Source organism: Chrysemys picta, chromosome 10, assembly GCF_011386835.1.
Source record: "Chrysemys picta bellii isolate R12L10 chromosome 10, ASM1138683v2, whole genome shotgun sequence".
NCBI lineage: Eukaryota > Metazoa > Chordata > Testudines > Emydidae > Chrysemys > Chrysemys picta.
The window spans coordinates 5,188,658-5,209,916 of NC_088800.1; the positions used below are offsets into that span (position 1 = coordinate 5,188,658).

The 21,259-nt window shown below is 45.4% G+C and overlaps 1 protein-coding gene and 1 long non-coding RNA gene across 7 annotated transcripts in view; one reads left to right on the forward strand and one right to left on the reverse strand.

Annotated features, from left to right (window-relative positions):
- SMAD6 (SMAD family member 6) overlaps nucleotides 1-6,497 on the reverse strand; it is a 73,112-nt gene extending 66,615 nt beyond the window's left edge. Inside the window, exon 1 of one of the 4 annotated variants that reach the window (XM_005300727.5) lies at nucleotides 4,817-6,475. In XM_005300727.5, coding sequence (XP_005300784.2) covers nucleotides 4,817-5,621 — 805 coding nt within the window. In that variant the 5' untranslated portion in view covers nucleotides 5,622-6,475. Of the gene's footprint in view, nucleotides 1-4,816 lie in introns of all 4 variants that reach the window. The other 3 variants (XM_042856563.2, XM_005300726.5, XM_005300728.5) reach the window with 3 other exon arrangements.
- Nucleotides 6,498-6,682: 185 nt separating this feature from the next.
- LOC101950137 (uncharacterized) lies at nucleotides 6,683-15,342 on the forward strand. 3 transcript variants are annotated; one of them, XR_256321.5, is made up of 3 exons: nucleotides 6,683-6,856; nucleotides 12,135-12,315; nucleotides 12,528-15,342. It is a non-coding gene; the product is annotated as an uncharacterized LOC101950137 (long non-coding RNA). The 3 variants fall into 3 exon arrangements; XR_010590929.1 differs by lacking the exon at nucleotides 6,683-6,856 and adding an exon at nucleotides 7,484-7,886; XR_010590928.1 differs by lacking the exon at nucleotides 6,683-6,856 and adding an exon at nucleotides 7,484-7,858.
- Nucleotides 15,343-21,259: the final 5,917 nt, after the last annotated feature.

Consider the following 21,259-nt stretch of genomic DNA (forward strand, 5'->3'; position numbering starts at 1 on the left):
TAAAAAAATATATTAGAATTGGAAAAGGTACAGAGATGGGCAACAAAAATGATTAGGGGTATGGAACAGCATCCATTGGAGGATTAAAAAGACTGGCACTGTTCAGCTTAGAAAAGAGAAGACTAATGGGGGATATGATAGAAATTTATAAAATCATGAATGGTGAGGAGAAACTGGGTGTTATTTACCCATTCACACAACACAAGAATTAGGGGGTCACCCAACTAAATTAATAGAGAGCAGGTTTAAAAACAAAGGAAGTTTTTCTTCACATGATGCAGTCAACCTGTGGGACTCGTTGCCGATGTTGTTACTGTCAAAAGTATAACTGGGTTCACAAAAGAATTAGATAAGTTCACAGAGGTCCATTAATGGCTATCAACCAAGATAGTCAGGGACACAGCCTCATGCTCTAGGTGTCCCTAAACCTCTGACTGCCAGAAGCTTGGGCTGCATGACAGGGGATGGATCATTTGATAAACTGACCCACCAGGGCCATTCTTATGTTCTTTCTTTTTTTTTTGTTATATAAATTTGCTTTCAAGAATGTAACATTCTAAAAAGTGAGAGCCAAGTGCTATTGGCAGGGTCATATCAGTTAATTCCTGTTAAGCAGAAATTCCCACTGGCTTCAATGAGGAGTTCTGCTTAAAATTCAATGGCCTAATGTGGCCCCCAGATTATTGAGATTAGCGTGTGTTCTTCAGTTTTCTACAGTGACCTGAAAACAAACGGATTTGGCAACACGACCCCCTAACCTATCTGCAGTTCAGTTTGGATTACTTTATTAAAAATAACCTCAATCTCCACCGTGTGATGGTTTTGATTTGGACTGCAGTCATTTACTGCTTCTGCAGAGAGGAAAGGTCCTACATCTTGAAATGAGCATCAGTAACCATAATAAAACAAGAGCACACAATTCTCTTACTCTGCTCCAGTGCACCGGATCTGCACAGCCAGGACCACTTTCTCCCAAGTATTTAAGCGCCTCAAAGAACAAAAAAAAGTAGCCAACATTCCAGATTGTGGTGATTCTAAAGGAATGGGATCTAATTGCATTAGTTGTGTCTGCAAAATGTACTTCTTATATTCTAAAAACAGACCTATCGCTGCACTAGATTTCCTCTGTCACAGCACAGACAGCATTTTCACACCCTTCTGCTAGTTACACACTGTAAACCTTGTGTATACGATGTGAACACACACATCAGAATCCAGAGTAGGCAGACAGACATGTTTGAAGAAAGGGCATCAAGGCCAGATCCAATTCTTACTGATTCTCATTTCCAGATTGCCCTCAATGGGAGCAAAATCCAGCCCCAAGTGGGTGGGTCCCAACACAAATTGGCAGTATGAAAATGATAAAAAGACCGTTAAGAGCTGTGCTGTTTCTTTGTGGTTTTAATTCTACATTGTTTGGAAAGCTTTTACATAAAAAAGGAACTTGTAAATTTCTACAGATGTAGCCTTCTCTAAGGTAAATGTAAATGCACATCTGCTACAATTAAAATGTGATTTCATGTTCAGGCACCTAATAATCTTCTGGGGAAAGAACTGCATTAGTTCTCTGCATAAAATACAGTCATTTCTTACCAAAAAATGGCACAGAGCGAAACAGGATTTCTGCTTGCAAAATAAATAAATAAAATAAAAGCTCTTCCCAAGAAAAAGTAACATTAACATGATATTTAATGTCCTTCCGGATTTCTGTTCATAACAAACTAAAACAGCATTTATGCATGAGCTAATGAACCTCAAGAAACTTCAGACTACGTGAAAGTTGAGAATTTTCTTTGGTCAGGACTTTCCATCTTGGAATCTCTTTCATTCTTCTATTCTCACCCTGTATTTTTACACAGAAAATGGATAACTAACCTCCATTATTTAGGGTGGGCTATTTGGTTCACTCTGCCAGGTTTTCTTTGCACTAAAACAGCTATCACAAAGGAGTATGTGCTTTCCCCCACCCATAAAGGCTAAACTGGCTGGAAGAAGTTAAAAAAGGGGTCACTGCAGCTTTAAGAAAGGCAGCAGTAATTGCCTAGATCCCCAGTCAGTCAGATAAACAGCTAGTCAGACTGGCGCCAGCAATATGCAAACTGCATATTATCACCACTTCTTCACCTAAATAGCAGAGGGGGACCCTCCTTAGGAAAAAAGGGCTTTTTAAGTACAACTTGAAACTGATCTCAATTCAAAGGGGATAATGCCGGGCCAAATAAAAGAAAAGTTTTTGTCTGTTTAATGCCTGTATTCTTTGCTTCAGCAAACCCATGTTTTTCTAGGCTGCCTTCTAAAGTCACTTAAAAGTTGTGTCTCCTTCAGTGTGATTTAGATAACAGTCATTTTGTGACTATAATTATAGCAAAATAACAAATGGGGAAGCAAAGAGACTGGGGTTTATTCCTAGATCATGGAGCTTTTGGGAGAAAGGGTTTTAAAAACATCCGCTGTATTCGTGATTAAAGTATTTCTTAAAATGTCCATCCTCAGATATGAAACATGTCTATGATCTGTTGGGTTAAAGGCAGGCACCTTTTAAATGAGTACAGCCCTCTCCAAGGCACTGATCTCAGCAAATACACGGCTCTGGAAGTTCTCCAGCTGTCTCAAAATGGGGGGCAAAGACCGGGGGAGTCTTTTGAAAAGCATGTTTGGAGAAGGAGCCCAAGGAAAAGTCCAGTTTGTCTCCCTCAATGACAGAAACTACACCGAGCCTTATCAAGCCACGCATCAATGAGTGCCAGCTATGTGCACAATGCAACCAGAGCCCAGCCGCCTTCTGAAAGAGGGGCTGCTGGCTCCCTTTGGGGAGGGCTAGCTCGAAAGGGGGGGACTGGAAGGGGGGATGAGACTTTCTCCAGCTCTGGGAGCCTTCGGTCTCTTTGATCCTCCCCCCTTGTTTATAAACCCCTCATCCTCACACAGGCAAACTCCAGTGTAGGGGGTTAATTCATTCCGGGGAGCTGCCTGGCCGGCTGTGTAATGCCTAAAAGTGAACAGCAAACTGAGTAGATTAAAGCTACCAACTCACCATGGGCTTTGCCTCGTGTAGGGTCTATTGCCCCAACTGGCTGCTACCTCTCCCGCCCTGCCTAAACCCACACACGTGCTACTGGGACAGTTGTGGCCCCTGGGGGACAAAAACAACAGATCTCAGCAAGTAGGTAGACCAGCACCAGGAGAGCAGGTGAAATGGGTCTCAGCCGGCTCTCACCAAGATACCAGGGCAATAGAGCTTGCCATGTTTGCCCCACGCCACCAGAACTCACTTGCCTGTTATCATGTGGCTTGTGCAGACCAGCAGGGTGCAAGGGGGGCTGGGGCTGAGACCTACTACTGGGGACCTGGATGGCTTCTGTGGATCTCACAATGTTATCAGCAGCAATTGAGAGCAGCCTTCTTCCTCCCTCTGCACTAGTGCCTCCTACTGGCCTTTGCACAATGGGAAAGAAGCGCCCCTGCCAGACTAAAAGAGAGACAGAGGCTGCGGGGGGGTGTCTCTGCTGGGTTGCCTGAAAATGCAAACACAGTTCCAGCGCACTGAGGCATTCTCAAACTTCTTGAATGGGTGGAAAAATACGATTCATAACATCAACTGGCTGGCTGCGTATTAAGAGTGTTTCCTTGACTCCAGTTGGAAACAATGGTGCAATTCATAGACTACACCAAAGCGGTGAAAATCAGGAGGAAGTTCAGACCTGACATACAGACGTAGGTACAACATATTATGCACATGGGACAAGGTTCTGCACCTTCCTAAAATCCACTCCAGCAGGGCTAGGGCTAAACAGCTACACAGAAAGTGTGAAGGCGTTTAACTGCAAGAGGTTTGGAGATCCCACACCAGCCACTGCACTGTTGAACACTATCCCATCCTGAATTATCAACAGCTAAATTTCAACACAGTCTTCTAAAACATATGTGATGGGCTACTGATACAAGCAAACAGCATTATATCTTAAACCTAAATCAGGGTACAAATCACCTTAATTAAAACAGAAAATAATGCTCCTGGTGTTGCTAGAACTAAAATATTCCTTCCCAGTTTAGTTTTGGTTGTTTGTTTTAAACACCTAACTCACCGATCATTACCATCTTCCCCTTTTATGACTAAAAAAACCTCTGGGGATGAATAGTTCCTGATGGCTGCCTACACAGAAAACTACAATCTAATCCAAAAAGGGTACTGAAATATGAGCAAAAAAGTGGTGTTGCCAATTTTCTTGGCTTTAGGGCTTTTGGCTTGGGTAGGCCTTTATGCATCTTTGCATCTTCCCCTTAACTCTCAACCCTAGATCTGGTTAGATCCTTAAAGCCCCAGTGATAGGCATTTTTGATAGAGGTATCAGATTCAAGGGCTAGTTATTGCGGTTAATCGGATGCAGATCTGACAGATTTTGCTCCTGGTTAAAACAAAAAATCCTGCAAAGAATCGTACTTGGGGGTGGGGGTGGAAGAGGACAGACCAAAATAAAAACTGACCCAGCCCTAGCCAGCCCGCCAGGTGCACCTGGGTTGGCCAACCATCTGTAGTCAAACGTACATCGCACGTAGCGATTAAACCAAGCGGGGACTTTAGAGGAGGGCTCCCCAACACCTGGCTTAGAAATCGGGCTACTCTCCGTGCCACCCCCGCTGGACGGGGCGCGATCTCTGCTCTCGGGCTGGGGGACTGGCGTGCTTAGGGCTCCCAGACCGGGGTGGGTGTGAAACCACCCAGCGCCCCGTCTCCCCTAGGCGGGATGTCTCTGCGCACCCCCGCTCCCCCAAGGGAGACCCCCCCATCCCAGACCTCGGAGGGGCCGCTCCTTACCTGGCCCACAGAGCCTGCTGAAGTGGTAGGGGTTGCAGCAGACCGTGGGGCTGTCGGCCAGCCCGAAGCTCTGGCACTCGCACAGCGGTTTCAGCTCCGCCGGGTGCTGCAGGTCCGGCCAGCGGAACAACTTGCCCAGGAGCAGCTGCGGGGGCGCCGCCTGGCCCCCCAGGCGCAGCTCGCTGCGGGAGACCAGGACGCAGCCGCTGGGCATCCCCCCGCGGGACTCCACCGCCTCCACCAGGCTGTCCAGCGACCTCTCCTTCAGCCGCTTCAGCAGCGAGTAGGTGACGGACTTGAGCTCCTGCTCCAGCAGCAGGAGCCGGGACCGGGCCTCCCGGCTGCGGGGCTCCGGGGCGGCTCGCAGCGGGAAGTCGCCAGACCGCAGCTCCCTGTCCCGGGAGGAGACGCCCGCGGGCCTGGGGCTGCCCGGCTCCCGCTCCTTGAAGAGGCAGCAAGTCACTGTTTTGCATTCGCTCTCCTGTGCCCACCACGGGCTCTCCTCTTCCCCGTCCTCCTCCTGCTGCTGCCCGGGGCCGCCCCGGGGCCCATCCCGCTCCGCCATGGGGCTCCCCCTGCCCTCCTGGCCCGGCTCCCAGGCGCACAGCTCCGCGGGGTCCCTCGCCAGGTTGCGGGTTACCGTGCGGATTTCCGAGGAGGGGTTTTTCTCCGGGGTTTTGCTGCGGCTGGTGCCCCCACCGTGGTCATGGCTTTGCCTGGAGCTCCCATCTGCCCCTTCCCTGTCCGGGATGACACGGCTTCTCCAAAGTCGCCGCACAAGACCTGAGCGTTTGGACCTGAACATACGACAGCTCGGAGCTGGTAATTTCGGGGGTTGGGGGTTGGATTTTATTTGATGCCCGCTCCTTCCCCGGCGCAAGCCCCGCGATCGCCACCACGCATGGAGCGGCGGCCCCTCGCAGCGCCGTGCAAAAGCCTTGCACAGCTAATCGCCGATAGATTGCAACAAGGCTGCAACATGAGGGAGACTGCGGGGAGGGGAGGAAGAAAGGGCCGAGAAGGCGCCGCGGGGGGCTACATCGACACACACTGGGGGTCGCCTGCCAACGCTCCTTTGCAGCGGCTGACCCGGGAAACGCTCAGGAGATGCCCTACATTGACTAGCAATTTACAGCCGAAGATAAAGCAGCGAGAGGGGTCACAGGCAAACGCGGCTGCTGCTTCGCAAACACAAATCCTGCCTTGCAAACTAGCCCCATCAACTGCGTTTCTTTGCCATTAAAACAGTGAAAGGGGAGAGGTGGCAAATCCGAAACGGCGGTTCTGGATCAGTAAACTTGCACCAGGTCCTAGACTTGGAGTTGTTTCCCTTTAAAAAAAAAACCCACGCACGTTTCAACACATGAATGGAAATTGTAAATATCCCGGAGAGAGCGGCTGGAAATCCTTAATTAAGGAAAACAAAACACACACAAAAATCCAATCCACTATCCTGCACGTTGGAGCGCCTGGAATATATGGTCCTGGAGCAGCCCCCACCCCAAAAAGTGACTTCGGCTTGCTCTGTTGCGATGGGATCTGTTTAAACAGCACTGTGCCTTTCTTTCTTTCCCCTTCTCCCTCTCTCTCTCTCGCTCTCTCTTTCTCTCTCTCTTTTTTGTTCTTCTAAAACACACACAGGGCCCCCTAGGAGAGAACTGGAGTCATTGGCTGCCTCCCATCATGTGCCAGTCTAGACACTTTGGCGGCTCTCTGTGCACTGATTGTTGCGCAAACAAGGTTTCAAGTTTCTTAACTCTTAAAGGAAAACACGTCCCTTGCAAAGGCGCAGGCACGGGGGAAGGGTTTGTGGGGGCATGTTCGTTCCCCGGCGGCGTGACAGCCCGACAGCCCCTTCACACACACACACACACACACACACACTGACCGTTTGCTAAAAGATGGACACCGAGCAAAAATGTTAGGCGAAATTTGGGGATCCAAAAAAAAGGGCTTGCAGGTGGAGGGAAAACTCTTCAGCTGAACTCTGGTGTCAGGAGTAACGTGCGGTGTGTGGCGCATCTGGTCTTGTTTCAGCTGGTAAATGCGAAGTCATATTTATAGCATCCACAACCCCTCATTTTTTAATGGTATAAAAAGCAGTGCCTTGCACATGCCATCCTTAATCACTGGCGGCTGAAGAAGACTTTGATCTTGCTTGGCAAAGGCAGGAGGATAATGCATGGGCATGGACCAACAGCGAATCCCCACTGAACTAACCATCACTGCAGGGGGGAAGAAAATACGTGTCTTTTCATGCTTTGACGACCCAGGAAGTGAGCCCCCTCTTTGCAGAACAGCTAAGCCACTTTTTAGCTTAAACAAAAAGTACCTCTGTTAAAATGTTTTCTGTTCCTGCTGGATACACATGTATTTCCAGTAAGTGCTTCCCAGGGACACCGTTGAGTTATGAGGCTGCTTTTTATTGATGTTATAAACAGTAACTCAGACACAACCTTCAGGTCTTTTGTTTAGGTTTTATTAATTATTGGTCGTCTATGGAGGACGAAGATTATTGAAGTAACCGTGCAGGAGCAATCGTTCTGCAATTCATCACCAAGCCTTTAAACTGTCAATTTCACCTTGACCCAGTCATGTAACATTTCACTTGAAATAACTTTTTGTTTAACATTAATTTACAACCTCCCCACTAGGGTGGCGTTTTTTTTTTTTTTTTTTCCTTCCCTATTGGCCTTTTTGTTTTCTGGTTTAAGATGCGTCGCCGTTTTACCATTACACTAGGAAAACTAGGTCAGGAAAGCATGTCTAAACTATGAATGTTCTAGCTCGAAGTTCAGCACATGAAGAGTTAATGTAGTTTCCTCCACTGGAGTCAGTGAGGCTGGGACACACCTCCTGGATGTATTAACTTGTTCAGGGTGGCAAAAGTTCAGGCTTGTAAAATCACGATTGGCTCTCAGCAGAAATGTGCCTCGCCCCTTAAATGCTGATTGGTTGGGCTAGTGAACTAGAGCAACCTACTTTATATCACAGATTGTCACTGAATGAAAGAAATTCCGTTATCGTCATTGGTCCTCAGCGGTATTTATGCATCATGCACCTTATGGTGGTTAGTATATTATGGTATAATGTATAGGAACTTGAAATCAAAAAAAGCAATCCACGATCTTAGCATGCACCAGCACAAGCCTTTGCATTTGGGGTTGTTCCTGTTTATAATCTGCTCCAGAGTAGATTTAATTTGTTACTTGCTAGCTTGGCCTCAGCACCTGTAGCTCTCAGCATTACTCTAGCTTTAGTTCTCGGCAGTTTGACTACCTCACTCAGGAATAAGTCTCACCCCGGAATTTAGGAGGCTTTGGTTTAGATCTTGGATGTTACAGATCTGTGAACAGTGTCTCTAGTTTAATTATGGCACCTTAGAGACTAACAAATTTGTTAGTCTCTAAGGTGCCACAAGTACTCCTGTTCTTTTTGCGGATACAGACTAACACGGCTGCTACTCTGAAATCTAGTTTAATTAGAATGCCCAGATCCCAAGTGCCAGAAGCACCAAATAAAACCACCATGAATATTGGGTTAGAAAATACTAGTGGGAGATTAATTAGTAGCTGGCAGCGAATTTAATTATTCAGATGACACCCTATATTATGAGCACTTCAGCAGGTTGTGTGTACGTTTCTCTATCACATCACAACAATGAAGCTGTATTACAATGACAGTCCACTAGAGGGAGGCTCGGGCAGCTCATAGCTGTGATGTTTTTGTTAAACACTTGAAACAACGTTTTCTGGGGCAGAGAAATTGATTTATTCCGCCCATTAATAGGTTAGAGTTTGTTAAAAGTAGCAGCAGCTTTCTCCTGCTAGGAACATAATATTTGGCGTGAAACTGAGTGGCTAACAAACGTGCTTTCCTGAACTTATTATCTCAGGACTAAAAAAGTTTATTGAAAACTAGATGGGCTTATTATAGTTAAAATATGACTTATAATTTGTATGACCTTTCCAATCACATTGAATTTCACTTTTAAGTGGCAACCGACCTTTTGGGGAGATTTCTGAGTGATACTGCAAACCTGCCGCTTATTAAATGTTACCTATGTTTACCTTGCCAGGAAGGGACATGTATAAAAATGTGTAAATATCAAGGGAGAGGCTGCTACGGTAAGATAACTTTGCTCTGGTCATGAACGATGTTCGCAATGTAACTCTCTCATAACACAGTATTCTAAAGGGGCACAGACGTTGTGAAAGGTCGCTCTTGAGTAGCAGGAGACCCTTCCAAACTCCTTGCCAAACATTTTTTATTGTGCTAGAGGTAGTAAAAGAGTTCTCGACACGTCATTTTTCTGTGCTTTTACCTGCTCAATTCCCCTTTCTCTGTTCATTCTCAAACATCAAAACAAGGTCGTTTTGCAGCTAAGGATGGAGGTTTTTCACAGACACAAATGCTTACCGAAATAATTGTTTGGGAAGTCAGAGCTATACATCAGAGACAAGTATAACCAACAAGTATAACAGACCCCGAGACCCTTTAACACTGATCCTAGAACCAGTTGAATTTTTTTGATAACATACACAAACCAAACATGTTCAGAATTTACCCCCATGCCACCTACCCCTCCCATTCCCAACCAGTGATTGAACTGGTCCGGACATTTTAATGAAAATGAAATTTCAATCAAAAAAATAATAAAAAATAAAATTAAAATGTTCATGATTTCTTCCCTCTCCTCTGTTTCCTGACCAACTCGATGCAGCAGCACGGTCTTATGGGTGCAGCTCTCTGCAAAGACCCCTAGGCCTGATCTAAACACAGAGTTGCATGACTTTAACCAAAGCCGTGATTCTAAACTGATTTTGTTAAATCAGCACAATTTTGTGAGGACACTTAAACTGATTTAAAGCTGGCCTATAGCAGTTTAGCTTGCCCCTGTACAGTCCAATATAACCAATTTTAAACCAGTATTCGTGTGTCCACACAGGGGTTTGCACTGGTTTAGCTACATTTATGTATAGACTGATCCCTTTTGACTTTGGAATTCTCTTCCGCTCCATTCCAAATCAGCCCAAATGTATTGACCTGCAGGGCAAGCTCTGCAACTCTTTTTTTTTTTAGAGCGGGCTGTGGGGTGGTGCTTGGAAAGTGGACTTGCCTTTGGGAACTGAAGGAAATGGGGAGTTTGGGTTGGGTGATGTGACTTTGCTGCCAGGCTGGTGTGTGCTGGGTGGGACTTGGGGCTGTTTTGGTTTTCTATGGTTCTGACCTGTACATTCCATTGAGGGCAGCGTGCCTAGAGCTTGGGATAAGCATCTTTTTCTGATCTTAAAATAAATGAACACATATTAAGGGCCTATCTGCAATGGGATATGTGTTCTGCTGTAGCTACACCGAGGCAAACCTCCCGCGCAGCTGTAAGAGCAGGCTGGCACTGGGGCAATGGTCCTATACCATTGGCAGGCTGGCACTGGGGCAATGGTCCTATACCATTGGCAGGCTGGCACTGGGGCAATGGTTGCATTATAGCTTCATCAGTACAGACATCCCCACTATAGACAGGCCCTTAGAGTTATAGGGCACCATGCCACCCTGGCATCAGCTGGCACTCCTCCACGTAATTTCAGTTGCTCCTGTTTACCCCAGGGGTCAATTTGGCTTCAAGTGATGAACCCTCCTATATCATTTCCATGACAAAAAATAAAATGCTACCCTCTGATTGTCATTATTTATTCTTTGTCTGACCATAGCTTCTAGGAGCCCCAGTCATGGACCCCAGTGTGCTAGGTGCTGTACACACACAGAACAAAAAGACAGTCCCTGCCCCTAAAGCGCTTACCTGACACATCTCTGATACCCAAGGCTCCAAAGGGCAGATTCCTTGACCAGTATTTTTTCAGTTTCCCAACTTACGCTTTCCATGGTTTGAGAAGACAAACTAAAAAGAGGTAGAGAGGAGAATTCATCATTTCAAGTGGAAATGCTTGAAGATCCCTGTTAGCAGCTAGCTGTGTGACTGTATTATATATTGTCTGTGGAGGAAGACAGTTGTCATTGATAACTCACTGCACTTAGCCCTGTAATAAATCCACTTCGTTTCTGTTGGTCATTCCAGCACCATATTCGAACTACACTGCTGCCTCATATAATGAATACGAAGCCACAGCATCAATTCCATGTGTGTGCATGCACCCGGGGTCTCTCTCCAAGTGGGGAGAACACCCCATCACTCCCCACTCAAACCTCTCTCCACCTCCGTAGGGTTTTCAGGGCTTTAGGGGGAAGAGCAGGGGATTAGCTATTCTCTGCAGTACTGTCCCCAGCAGACCCACTAGGTTTCTATGCAGAAATCCAGTTGGGAGTGAATACAGGGAATCTCATTTGAATGTTCACTCACTAGGCATGGAAAGTATGTCATGTGACAGACCATGATAATACTAGGATGTCTCCTTGCTTAGTAGTGATCTGCAGCCTAACAACACTTTGCACTTATCTAATGCTTCAAAGCAATTTACAAATATTAGCCAACGCCTCACAGAGGCCGGTAAGTATTATCCTCATTTTGCAATGGGGAACCAGGGCAGAGGTTACATGATTTGCTAAGATCACAGAGGAAGTCCGTTTCAGAGCTGCAAGCAGAATTCAGGACTTCTGAGATCCAAGGGCTGTGTTTAGACCATACCTGGCCTCTAGCTACTCAGAATTCATGCTTTTTTATAGGTCAGAACTTGATGGACTTCAATGCCTTTAAAAATTCGCCAACTCTTTTCTTTCTAATATCAGCATTGCAAACTGGTGCCCAAATTAGACCGTCACAAATGTGCAATTACTAGTGGCATCTAAATATAAAAACCTGAAATAGTACCTCATTTAAGTAACGGACCTGTTATTGTTTTGGCAAGCAAAGTATTATGCTTCTCAACAGTGTATAATCATCCTGCATGCAGTATAGCTCAAAGAACAATGGAGCCTTCAAGATAATAACTAAGGCCTGCTATCATTGTAAGCACAGGTATGCAACATAGGAGTCCCAATTTGACTAAATGTGCCATCTAGTTCTTTTTTTTATTTCAACAAGATCACATTGTTTGGCACTCTAAAATGGAGCAAGAAAAACAGAGACCTCAATTGTACTTGTCATAATGTACATATAATTTATAATAATGTTGGTTATTAAAGGATTTTAGTAATTAATAGCGGTGTGTTATTTCTTTTGCCTCTTATAAGGGCAAACATTCTTGCGAGATGCTCTCGAGCTTGTCATATAGGTCTCATAATAAAAGCTGGATAAAGCATTAGAAGGTTTTAAAAGTTTGCCAGTTACCTAAAATGGATCCTTTTTTTATTCTGCCCACAGGTACTGTACAAGGTCAAATCCTCTAAGGCCTAGAAGGACCATAAGTGGCTCCAAAGACAGGGGAATGAATCAGACTGTTTCTCCTGCCCAGAGAACCAGGATGCAGATGTATTATGCGGGGAGATGGGAGACAGAGCACAGACCTGCAGAGGCCGCCACACCAGCATAAGGGGAAACTGAGGTCAAATCCTGCATATAGGGACCATTTTATTTTATAGTTTTAATAAGAAAAATAATCTGATAATTTTCTAGATTTTATACCTTTGGTATATTTAAAAGGCTTTAAACCGAGTTAAACTAACAGATAAGAAGAGATTTAAAAATAATCTGAATAATTAACATTGACATTTAAAAACATCCCTGTATTTTGATCTGATATTATTTGTATTGCAGTAGTCGCTGGAGGGGTGAACTCCGATCAAGCCCCATAGGCCAGGGTGCTGTACTTACATGTGGTAAGAGTCGAGACAGCCCCTGCCTCAGAGAGTTTACAGCCTCAATGGACAAGAGAGACAAAGGCTAGGAGAAAAGAAGAATTATCATCCCCCTTTGACATATGAGGAATTGAGTCACGGCCAGCTTCAATGACTTGTAGGGTTGGTTTGAGAAATTTCCACAGAATCCTATTCCTTCAGAAGATGCGATTCCTTTGAAATCAAAGTCTTGCGAAATCGGGTTGCTTTTGCCTGAATTTTGCTTAGGAAGAAAACCAGAGGGGGAAAAAAGTTCTGACCTTGCTGAAACATCCTGGTTTGACATTTTCTGACTGGAACATTTTGATTTTTCATTTTTAAATGATTTTGTTTTGAATTGTTTAGCTTTTGTACTATATTATGTAATACAAAATTGAAACAGAACATTTCAATCATCCCCATACACAAAATGCCTGGCCTGCTGCTTCATGAGGAATTTCAAAATTCGGGGGTTCCAATTTGGAACCAAACCAAATTTAGAAATCTTGAAATTCTTCGGGAAACCGAACTTCCATCCTCTAGTGACTTGCCAATGGTTCCCCAGGAAGACCCAGAGAGCTCACACCCTGCCAGCCCGTAGAATACAAACATGAAGATCAGAGGCAGGGAGGGAGACATGGAAGAGAGAAGTCATCTGTGCGTCCTGCTCCCCTTCCTTCCTGACCCTGCAGCGGTCCCTCAGCCGGGGCTCCCAGAGACTGGGGTTCATGGGATCTAAGCAGTGGAAGAGGAAAGGGGGCAGGATGGCTGGTGCGTTTACCTCAATTGAATTCAATTTCCTGCTCTGCCACAGACTCCCTGTGCCACCTTGGCTGAGGGACTTCGTCTCTCTCCATGTTCCAGTTCCCCATTTGTAACATGGGGATAACGCCCCACCGCCTGGGGGTGTTGGGAGAGTGTTACATTAAAGATTGTAAAGGTGCTCGGATACTACAGAAGTATCTACCCTCCCAGGCAGGAGATATCCCCCGCCGCCAGATAGATTTATATACTGCCCCAGCGTGTGAGGCAGGGAACTGCCTGAGCCAGCCAACAGCAGGTTGCCAAGGAGAGGGGAGTGTCTAAAGCCTGCCCTTCTCAGCGAGTTAGGCCCCTACGTCCCTGTGAGGGTCTGGGCCCTAGATGCTGCAGGGATGGGTGCATTACAAATGCCTTAGACCAGTGGTTCCCAACCCTTTCCTTGGCAGAACCCCCCTCCCACCTAGTCGGGAGCCCCTCTCCCATTTAGCAATTTGGGAAGGGCAGGAGGGTGCGAGCCCCCAGAGCGAGAATACATCTGCACCTATCATAGTACTGCTTCCAGGAGTATTAGGTCAGTCTCCCTCCTCTCTGGGACTGGCTCTTGGGCAGCTGTCAGTTGCTTGCCCACTGGCCTCGGTGCTGCTAGGAGAGCAGGTAGGGAGCAAAGAGGCACGAAGGGGAGAGCAAGTATTTTCCCTGCAGATCCAGGGCCTTTGTGGGTCCTGGGAGGCCTCACCCCCTGCTTCTTCTGCTACCCTCATGCCCCCATCAGCCAGGAGAACAAGGCGCTGAGTATGGGGAAGAGTTAATGGAAACTTGACAAGACGAACTTTGCTGAGTTTCCAGGCCTTTCAAAGCCCATCCCCCGAGTATCAGCTGTGGGTGGGGCAAGGCTAGGCCGGCCTTTCCAGGGCTGTAGTAGCATTTCAACATGTACAGTCTTTATTAGGGACCACAGCCTCAGGGCCTGACAGCAACGGGCATATTGCAAACCCCAAGCAGCAGATAAAGATGCTTTTCTCAATAGATTTCCTCCCTGCTCTCTTCCTTTCTGCTGATTCGTAGCTATCATTCCTACTTCTCCTCACTGGTTTTCTCCATTCTCTCTCCCCGGCCCCCCCTTTCTTTCTTTCCTCTTTTGCCCTTGAAATAAAATTTCTTAGTGCTGCAAAAATTTTCAATCCCTATTCAGAACATAGCTGTGGGCAGAAGAAGAAAAACAACAGAGACTCCAATCTGCAGACAGCACAGAGCTAAGAATATGGTTCATTGTCTGGCCCTCAAATGTCTTTGACTCGGACACTCTCATAACGCAGCCAAAATAATATTTTTAACCCCCATAGCTCATGGTGTAATTTCACAGTCCAGCAAGAGATGATCACAGCAGTGATCATAAATCATGAGTGGCTACCTTAAAACACTTGCCATCCTCCTCCCTTGAAATACTGGACAATTAGAAATACATCCTTACTATACAAGTTGGATAGTATATATTCCAGCAAGTATTCTTCTCTGGTATTATCAAAAAGGATAGATTGTAACCCAGATGGAAATCTCAGGCTGATTTTAAAGAGGCCAAATTCACAGCCTGGGTCATGTCATTTTCTGCCAGCATCAAACGAGGTCCCAATCCCCAGAGACAGAAATAATTGCAGTCCTCAAAGATTAGGACTTCTACTTCAGGGCCTTCTCTAAATCAAATCCATGGAAAAGCCAGAGCACAGCAAAATATCACAGCAGACATTTAGTGTAATGAATACAGACTTCTTAGGATTTTTAAAAGAATCTGCATCAAATGTTTCCTGTATGTTACTCCAAAACTCCTCTGATGTGCTCCAAATGAAATAAGAAGTTGGATGGTTCTTAGCTCTCCGTCAGTTTTAGGAGAGACATTGAAATATGGAAACCAAGTACAGGCATAGCCCAGCTAACAGTTTCTGGTGGTGCAGAAAATGAAAAACAAAAATCACAGATGATAGGCGCAAGCTGCTCACGGGCAGACACAGCTAGGTAATGTCAGAAGAACAAGAGAAACCAAACCTAAGCAGAGCTTTCTGTACCCTAAAAAAGGTGAAGAACTAGAGACCTTCGCATTGGACCATCCACGCTCTCTTCCACTAACCCTGAATTGCCGTGTATTGTATGCACATTATTTCTAAAGTGGTGCATAATATGGTGGGACCAGTTGACTCAGGGGAGCAGTAATAGGTCCATGCACCCTTCATTTCTAGATCTCCAGTTCAAAGCCTGCCCAGAATGGTAGCGCACAAAATGTTGTTACCATCCGATTGCCAGGCAGTGAAATAAGGTGGGTGGTTTCTGCTCGGTTTCCAGTGGGCACGTGTTCACCAAGGGCTGAATGGGTCACGGAGACAAGACCATCCCCTTGAGCTGGTCACAACAGGAAGGGCCTTAGACACATTGGCAGGGTCATGTCACTCTGCCTTTGCTTTACTTATTCTGGGGGCGACCCAGAACTTCAGCCTCCAGGGTCCCAGTCCAGCCCTAATTTCACAAGGATGTGAGTAATAGGTAGGGTCAATGCTCTGTGTTTTATAGCATAAAAACAGAAGCGCTGCTCTGGGGGATACACTGCTAGCCACCAGACCAGCCTGCTGTAACATTGGGAATTATTTTCAGTGCTTACAAACTAACTAGGCAGGACAAAGGGCAGGAGGGGGTCTCCTGAGTCCCAGTCTGGTGCCTTATGCACTAGGACACACTGCCTCCCAATACACACGGTAGGGCTGAGCAGGCAGAACACATGGTGTTGACAGTCTTGCACCACACACAATGGAAATGAATGAGCACGACTATGGCGTTTGCAGTGATCGGTTTCCAGCGGGCATGGCTCTGACCACTGAGGAGGCCCCACTGGAAGAGGGATAAAAATATGGTAATATGGGGCCATATCATGACTGTGGCCATGTGCTCATGCAGAGGAGTGAGCTGCATTTGTTATCCTTACCAAAGGTGGACAGAGCCTGGGCTCCATCCCTCCAATACCACAGCCAGCGCAGAAGAGGCAGTAATCTGTGCTGGGGAAAAGGGCGGAGCAGTTTACTGACCCATTAAGCAGCGGTGGAAGCAGGGACTCTCAATCACAATTCAGTCCCTGCTCTGCTCCAGGGACAGCACCACTCTGTGCTGCCCTTCCCACTGGGAAGATGCTGATCCAGGCTGTGGTATACACATGAACTAAGAGTCCCACGGAGCCCACGTCTCAAGCTTCATTTCTCCCATTCTTTGATATTTCCAGCTTTAGATAGACAAGAGGGTTGAGCAGTTTGAATTCCGCTGGCTCTGTTATGACTACAGGAGTCAGATGATATCACAGAAAACAGACACTTCGTTCAAATCGGAAGGGGAGTACAGCAACCAGTGCCCACATGGGGATACATTCTACAATAGCTACCACCCATAACAAACACGTCGTATTTTGTCCTTTTTATCAGCATTTATTCAGCAGCCTGTGGCAACAGTTTGCCTTTCTGGAGTCTTTTCCAGGCAGATAACACCCAGTGCTGAAATGACCCTTAATTTTTTTGGCACAATTGTTGTGGATTGTCATTTTCCATTTGGAAACGTTCGACAGTAACAAAAACACTCTGGCTTTGTACGGGCCACAAACCTGATCTAGAAACAGACTGGGCAACATGCCAACCCAAATTAAAAAAAAAACATTTTTAATTAAAAAAAATTGACTTTAATTAACAAAACTCTCTTGCCCTCCACTGCAAATGGCTGAGGGGCACCCGTGCTGCCATTGTAGCCCCGTGAGCTAAAAATGTGGTGGGATGGGATGAAAAGGAAGCATAACTTGACCAAAACATCAAAGCAGACCTGAGAGAGGTCACATATAAATGGTATTCTGTCCTTTTATGCAATAGTTTGCTCTCCTATTTATGTTGGTATTTTCTGGGAAGAGCTGGTCAAAGCCAACTAGGGCAGGCTTGTAAAAAAGATAATTTTTCTCCCTTGGAAAACACAAAGACAGACGGACTGGGCTGCTGGCTTTCCTCCCTCCCCTAGATTTGCTGCCCTGGGCAATTTGTTCTGTTGCAGCAGCTCTTTGCTGAAGTGACTGGCGTCTGGTACATTTCAGAGCAGACGCCAGTCACTCCAGTAAAGAGCCGCTTACCACATCTTTGGTAAATATTTTCTGCAGTGGTGCAGTAGCGATCTTATAGGGCAGCACTGTTAGTTCATAGTCATCTCCAATAATAACTCAAATGGAGCAGTGCAGAAATGCCACAAAATACCAATCTGCAAAAAGCTGCTGGTTCAGAGCAAACGTTTGGAGCAGCAGGAACAGGGGAAGGAAGAGGGGGAAACTGCCCCTGAACTTCCTAAGAAAATGAAAACTATTAATTCTGAGTTACTGACTAAGGGGGATCATCAACGTTCGAGTGAATGGGTCCACTTCAAAAGGCTCATTCAAATGTGCATGTTGGTCAAGCACCAGATACTCGGGTGCTTCCCCCAGACTCTATCCAAACCTCTTGGGTCTTCCAAACTGGGATGTGAAACTCATTAAAAAAAACAGGTCTATTCTAATTAGAGGTGATCAAAAGTATGGGGAATTTTTTTACAAAAAAATTCATCCCTTTTTTAGTCAAAATGTCAGCCACCTCTATTTCTAATCATTCCACTTTCTGGTTGAATTGCAAGCTCTGCAAAGCCAACTCAGGAAGGAAAGAGGTATGTGAACATGGAAAGTGATGGGGTGGGAAGGAAGGGATCTGACCTGGAAGTCCTTGGTGCTCATGGGTGTAACAGAGGGTACCTAATCTTTAAATATACACCAGGCAGGTCAGGGTATCAATAGAATCGTAGGTGTTAACGGGAATAAACTCTGCTAATAAAAAGGAAAATTTGGTTCAAAAGTCACTCCCGTCTCTGGAGAGCCTTGTCTATCCTGTTGCCCATGATATGCCCGTGGAAAGAGATCCCCCATCTGAATGCTATATCCATATATTAAGTGTTTCACTGCTAAACAGTGAAGAGAAATCTCTCTCCAGAAAACCCCTGTGAGAAGAACAGAAGCAGTGGCTTATTTTCCAAAACATCTTTAACAAAAATCTGCCTCCACACTAGGATGCAATCTCAGACATTGTTGTAAGATGGTGTATGCCTAGACCTGGAAAGCAACTTCTCTTTCTCTGTCTCCACAAAACAAAATCTCTTTGCAAGATCAAGATCAGTCAGATAATCCCTGTTGTTTCCCACCTGGGACAGGACATATCTACCTCCCTTGTCGAATCCAATCCTATTTCTTAGGACTCTTAATTGAGGATTTCCAAATCTCTCTCTGCATCTACAACCAAGCTGAGACACATTTCTAAGGCTTCTCTTAACCTTTGGGTAACACTCCTCCATGGGGCCAGGTCCTCAGCTGGTGTGCATTGGCACAGCTCCATTGAAGGCAATAGGAGCTACACCGATTTCTACCAGTTGAGGTGCTGGCCCATATATTTAAGTTCACCTGTCTTTTGTGAATGATTACCTGGGGACATACACCAATACCAGACCTAGACCTGGAAGCTGACTTTTATTCACCCTATTCAAAGTACATTGGTCAGCACGTTTCCGGCGTAGAATCTATAGACAGTGCTTTGGCAACTGCACAGAAACAAGCATCTGCAGAAATTCATAGAAAGCTTTGAAAACTTACCCATAGTTATCAGTTTTTAGATACTTAAAAGAACACTCGAACTAATAGCTTTCCGTGGCCCCTCAGGTCATACACACTGATAATATGTGGCAAGAACACCCTGCTTCTCATAAAGAGAATCTATGTGGGTGTATTACCTGTTTTTAAATGTCCTTTAAATAAAAGTTGATGGTTTTTAATAATCTGTTTCTTTTTATTTAATTAATAAGTAGATAGCTATTAATTAAGCACATCTCTACACCAAAGAGGATTAACTCGGAGAGAGACAGAGAAAGACAGGGAGGATGGAGGAAGGTTTGTTATTAATTTAGGGCCCCCGAAGCAAGCTGTCAGATTGGGTGCTCAGGAGGCCATAGTCATATGATGAATACAATGGAACAATACTATTGCACTTTTTAGCTGCACATGGGATGTTTTCAGTCACCACTGAAATGCGTCCACCTCTGATCTGGAGCACAGCAGCTGTTTAACAGCGCACAACAGCCTCAGACAGGAAGAATTTAGGAAGGAAGGTAATTCTTTTGACTAAAACACCAGGATTAGGTCATGACCTATAGGTTACCTGAAAGATGCAACTGCCAACACAACTGAGCTCTCTAGCCCCACAACTGGGCATAGGTTCTGTACCTGGCTCAGACTTAAGAGTGTTGCCGACTGAATCACCAATATTTCCACTCATATAAAGTTATTATAATGGGTCACAGTTTGGGAAAACAATAGACTGGATTCCCAACGATCCAGACAGAGATGCCCAAAAAGCTTCAGGTAACAAGAGGAGCTGGATCAGCAGCCTTTGAAATGCAAGCTCAGGGTCTTCACACCCTAGATGCAGATATTAAATACGTAGTACTAAATAATAACAGCAGCGATCACAGAGCTAGTTCTGAATAGCGTCATTAGACAAACAACAAATGTTGCTCTCTAAGGCATAAAAGCAAGGGTAGCATTTTTATTAGTTGAGGTTTCTTTATTTTTTATGGCCTTATCCACAAGTGCAGAGAGCCAGAGGGAATTATTTCTTACTTACATTAAAGCAAAGAGCCAACAGACCACAGCAGCACATCCACCCCTCATATCATTACTACTTCTCCAGGATTTATATTATTCTCATTGTTAACCCTTGCCCAATGCAGTTATCCTTACAACACACTGAGTGCCCTATCACTTCTAAGTAGCATTAGTATTCATTGTTATTATTGCAGCGTTTAAAGTATACTTTGATTATATTAAAAGGAATGTTTTGCCAGCCAAGAAACGTCCATGATGTAATTTGTTGATGCTAATGCTGCTCCCAGGAAGGACAATGATGACATTAGCATTGGATTCCGATGAGAGTCAGATTCGGTGCTTAAAAATACATCACCCTGTGATTACCTGGGATGCTCTTGCTCTGTGCCAGGGTTAATGTGGGGGCGGGAAATTGTTCATAGGGGCCCTCTTTCTTTAGGTCTGACTGAACCTGACATTGGAGACCTTTGGGAGAGGCAGAAGACTGTAGATCCCAATGCTGCTCCCTTAGTGGGAGTTTTGCCATTGATTTCAACGGAAGAAGGACGGGCTACAAACCCCATTGCTGATTTGGATCAAGTCCCGGGTGAGTATTTTCATTGGGCAGGAGGTGGTAATAGCAGGGAATGGTCTATTCACTGGCCATTGACCAGTAATGGATATTGTTAGGATGGATGCAATAAATGCCCCAATCCTGGAGTTAAATTATACCAGCAGACCTCCGCATGGTCCACTCCCCTGGATCCAATGGCAGGCTCAGCGTCTGCTCCCACGGCCCTTACTCGCATGAGTAATCCATGAGTCATACAAAAGTGGCGCTCAATGGGATTCCTCCCAGGAGGGTTGCTGAATCAAGTCTGAAGAACATTTATCTATACACAAATATACTCGTCGTTAAAGAACTACAAAGACAAGAAGGTTTTTAAAACAGTTTTTAAGCAGCTCAGTTAAGAATATTAGTGGTCTTTGCACCCTATACGTTTCCTGTATATTGGCCTGTTCCCCTTAACAGCTAATCTCACTGAAGCTTGCAGCATTATCACCATGGAACAAATGTGCATGATGTGTCATTCTATTGAGTTTAGTTACATTTCGTGGCTGAGGGGTTGAAACGTTTATTGCAAACTCCATTTGCTACAAAGAGTTAAGATTTCACTTCGTAGCCTGTTTTTGTTTCTATTCACATGTCAGCGCCTGTCATTTTTTTAGTCAATAGGAGATGTCCAAGG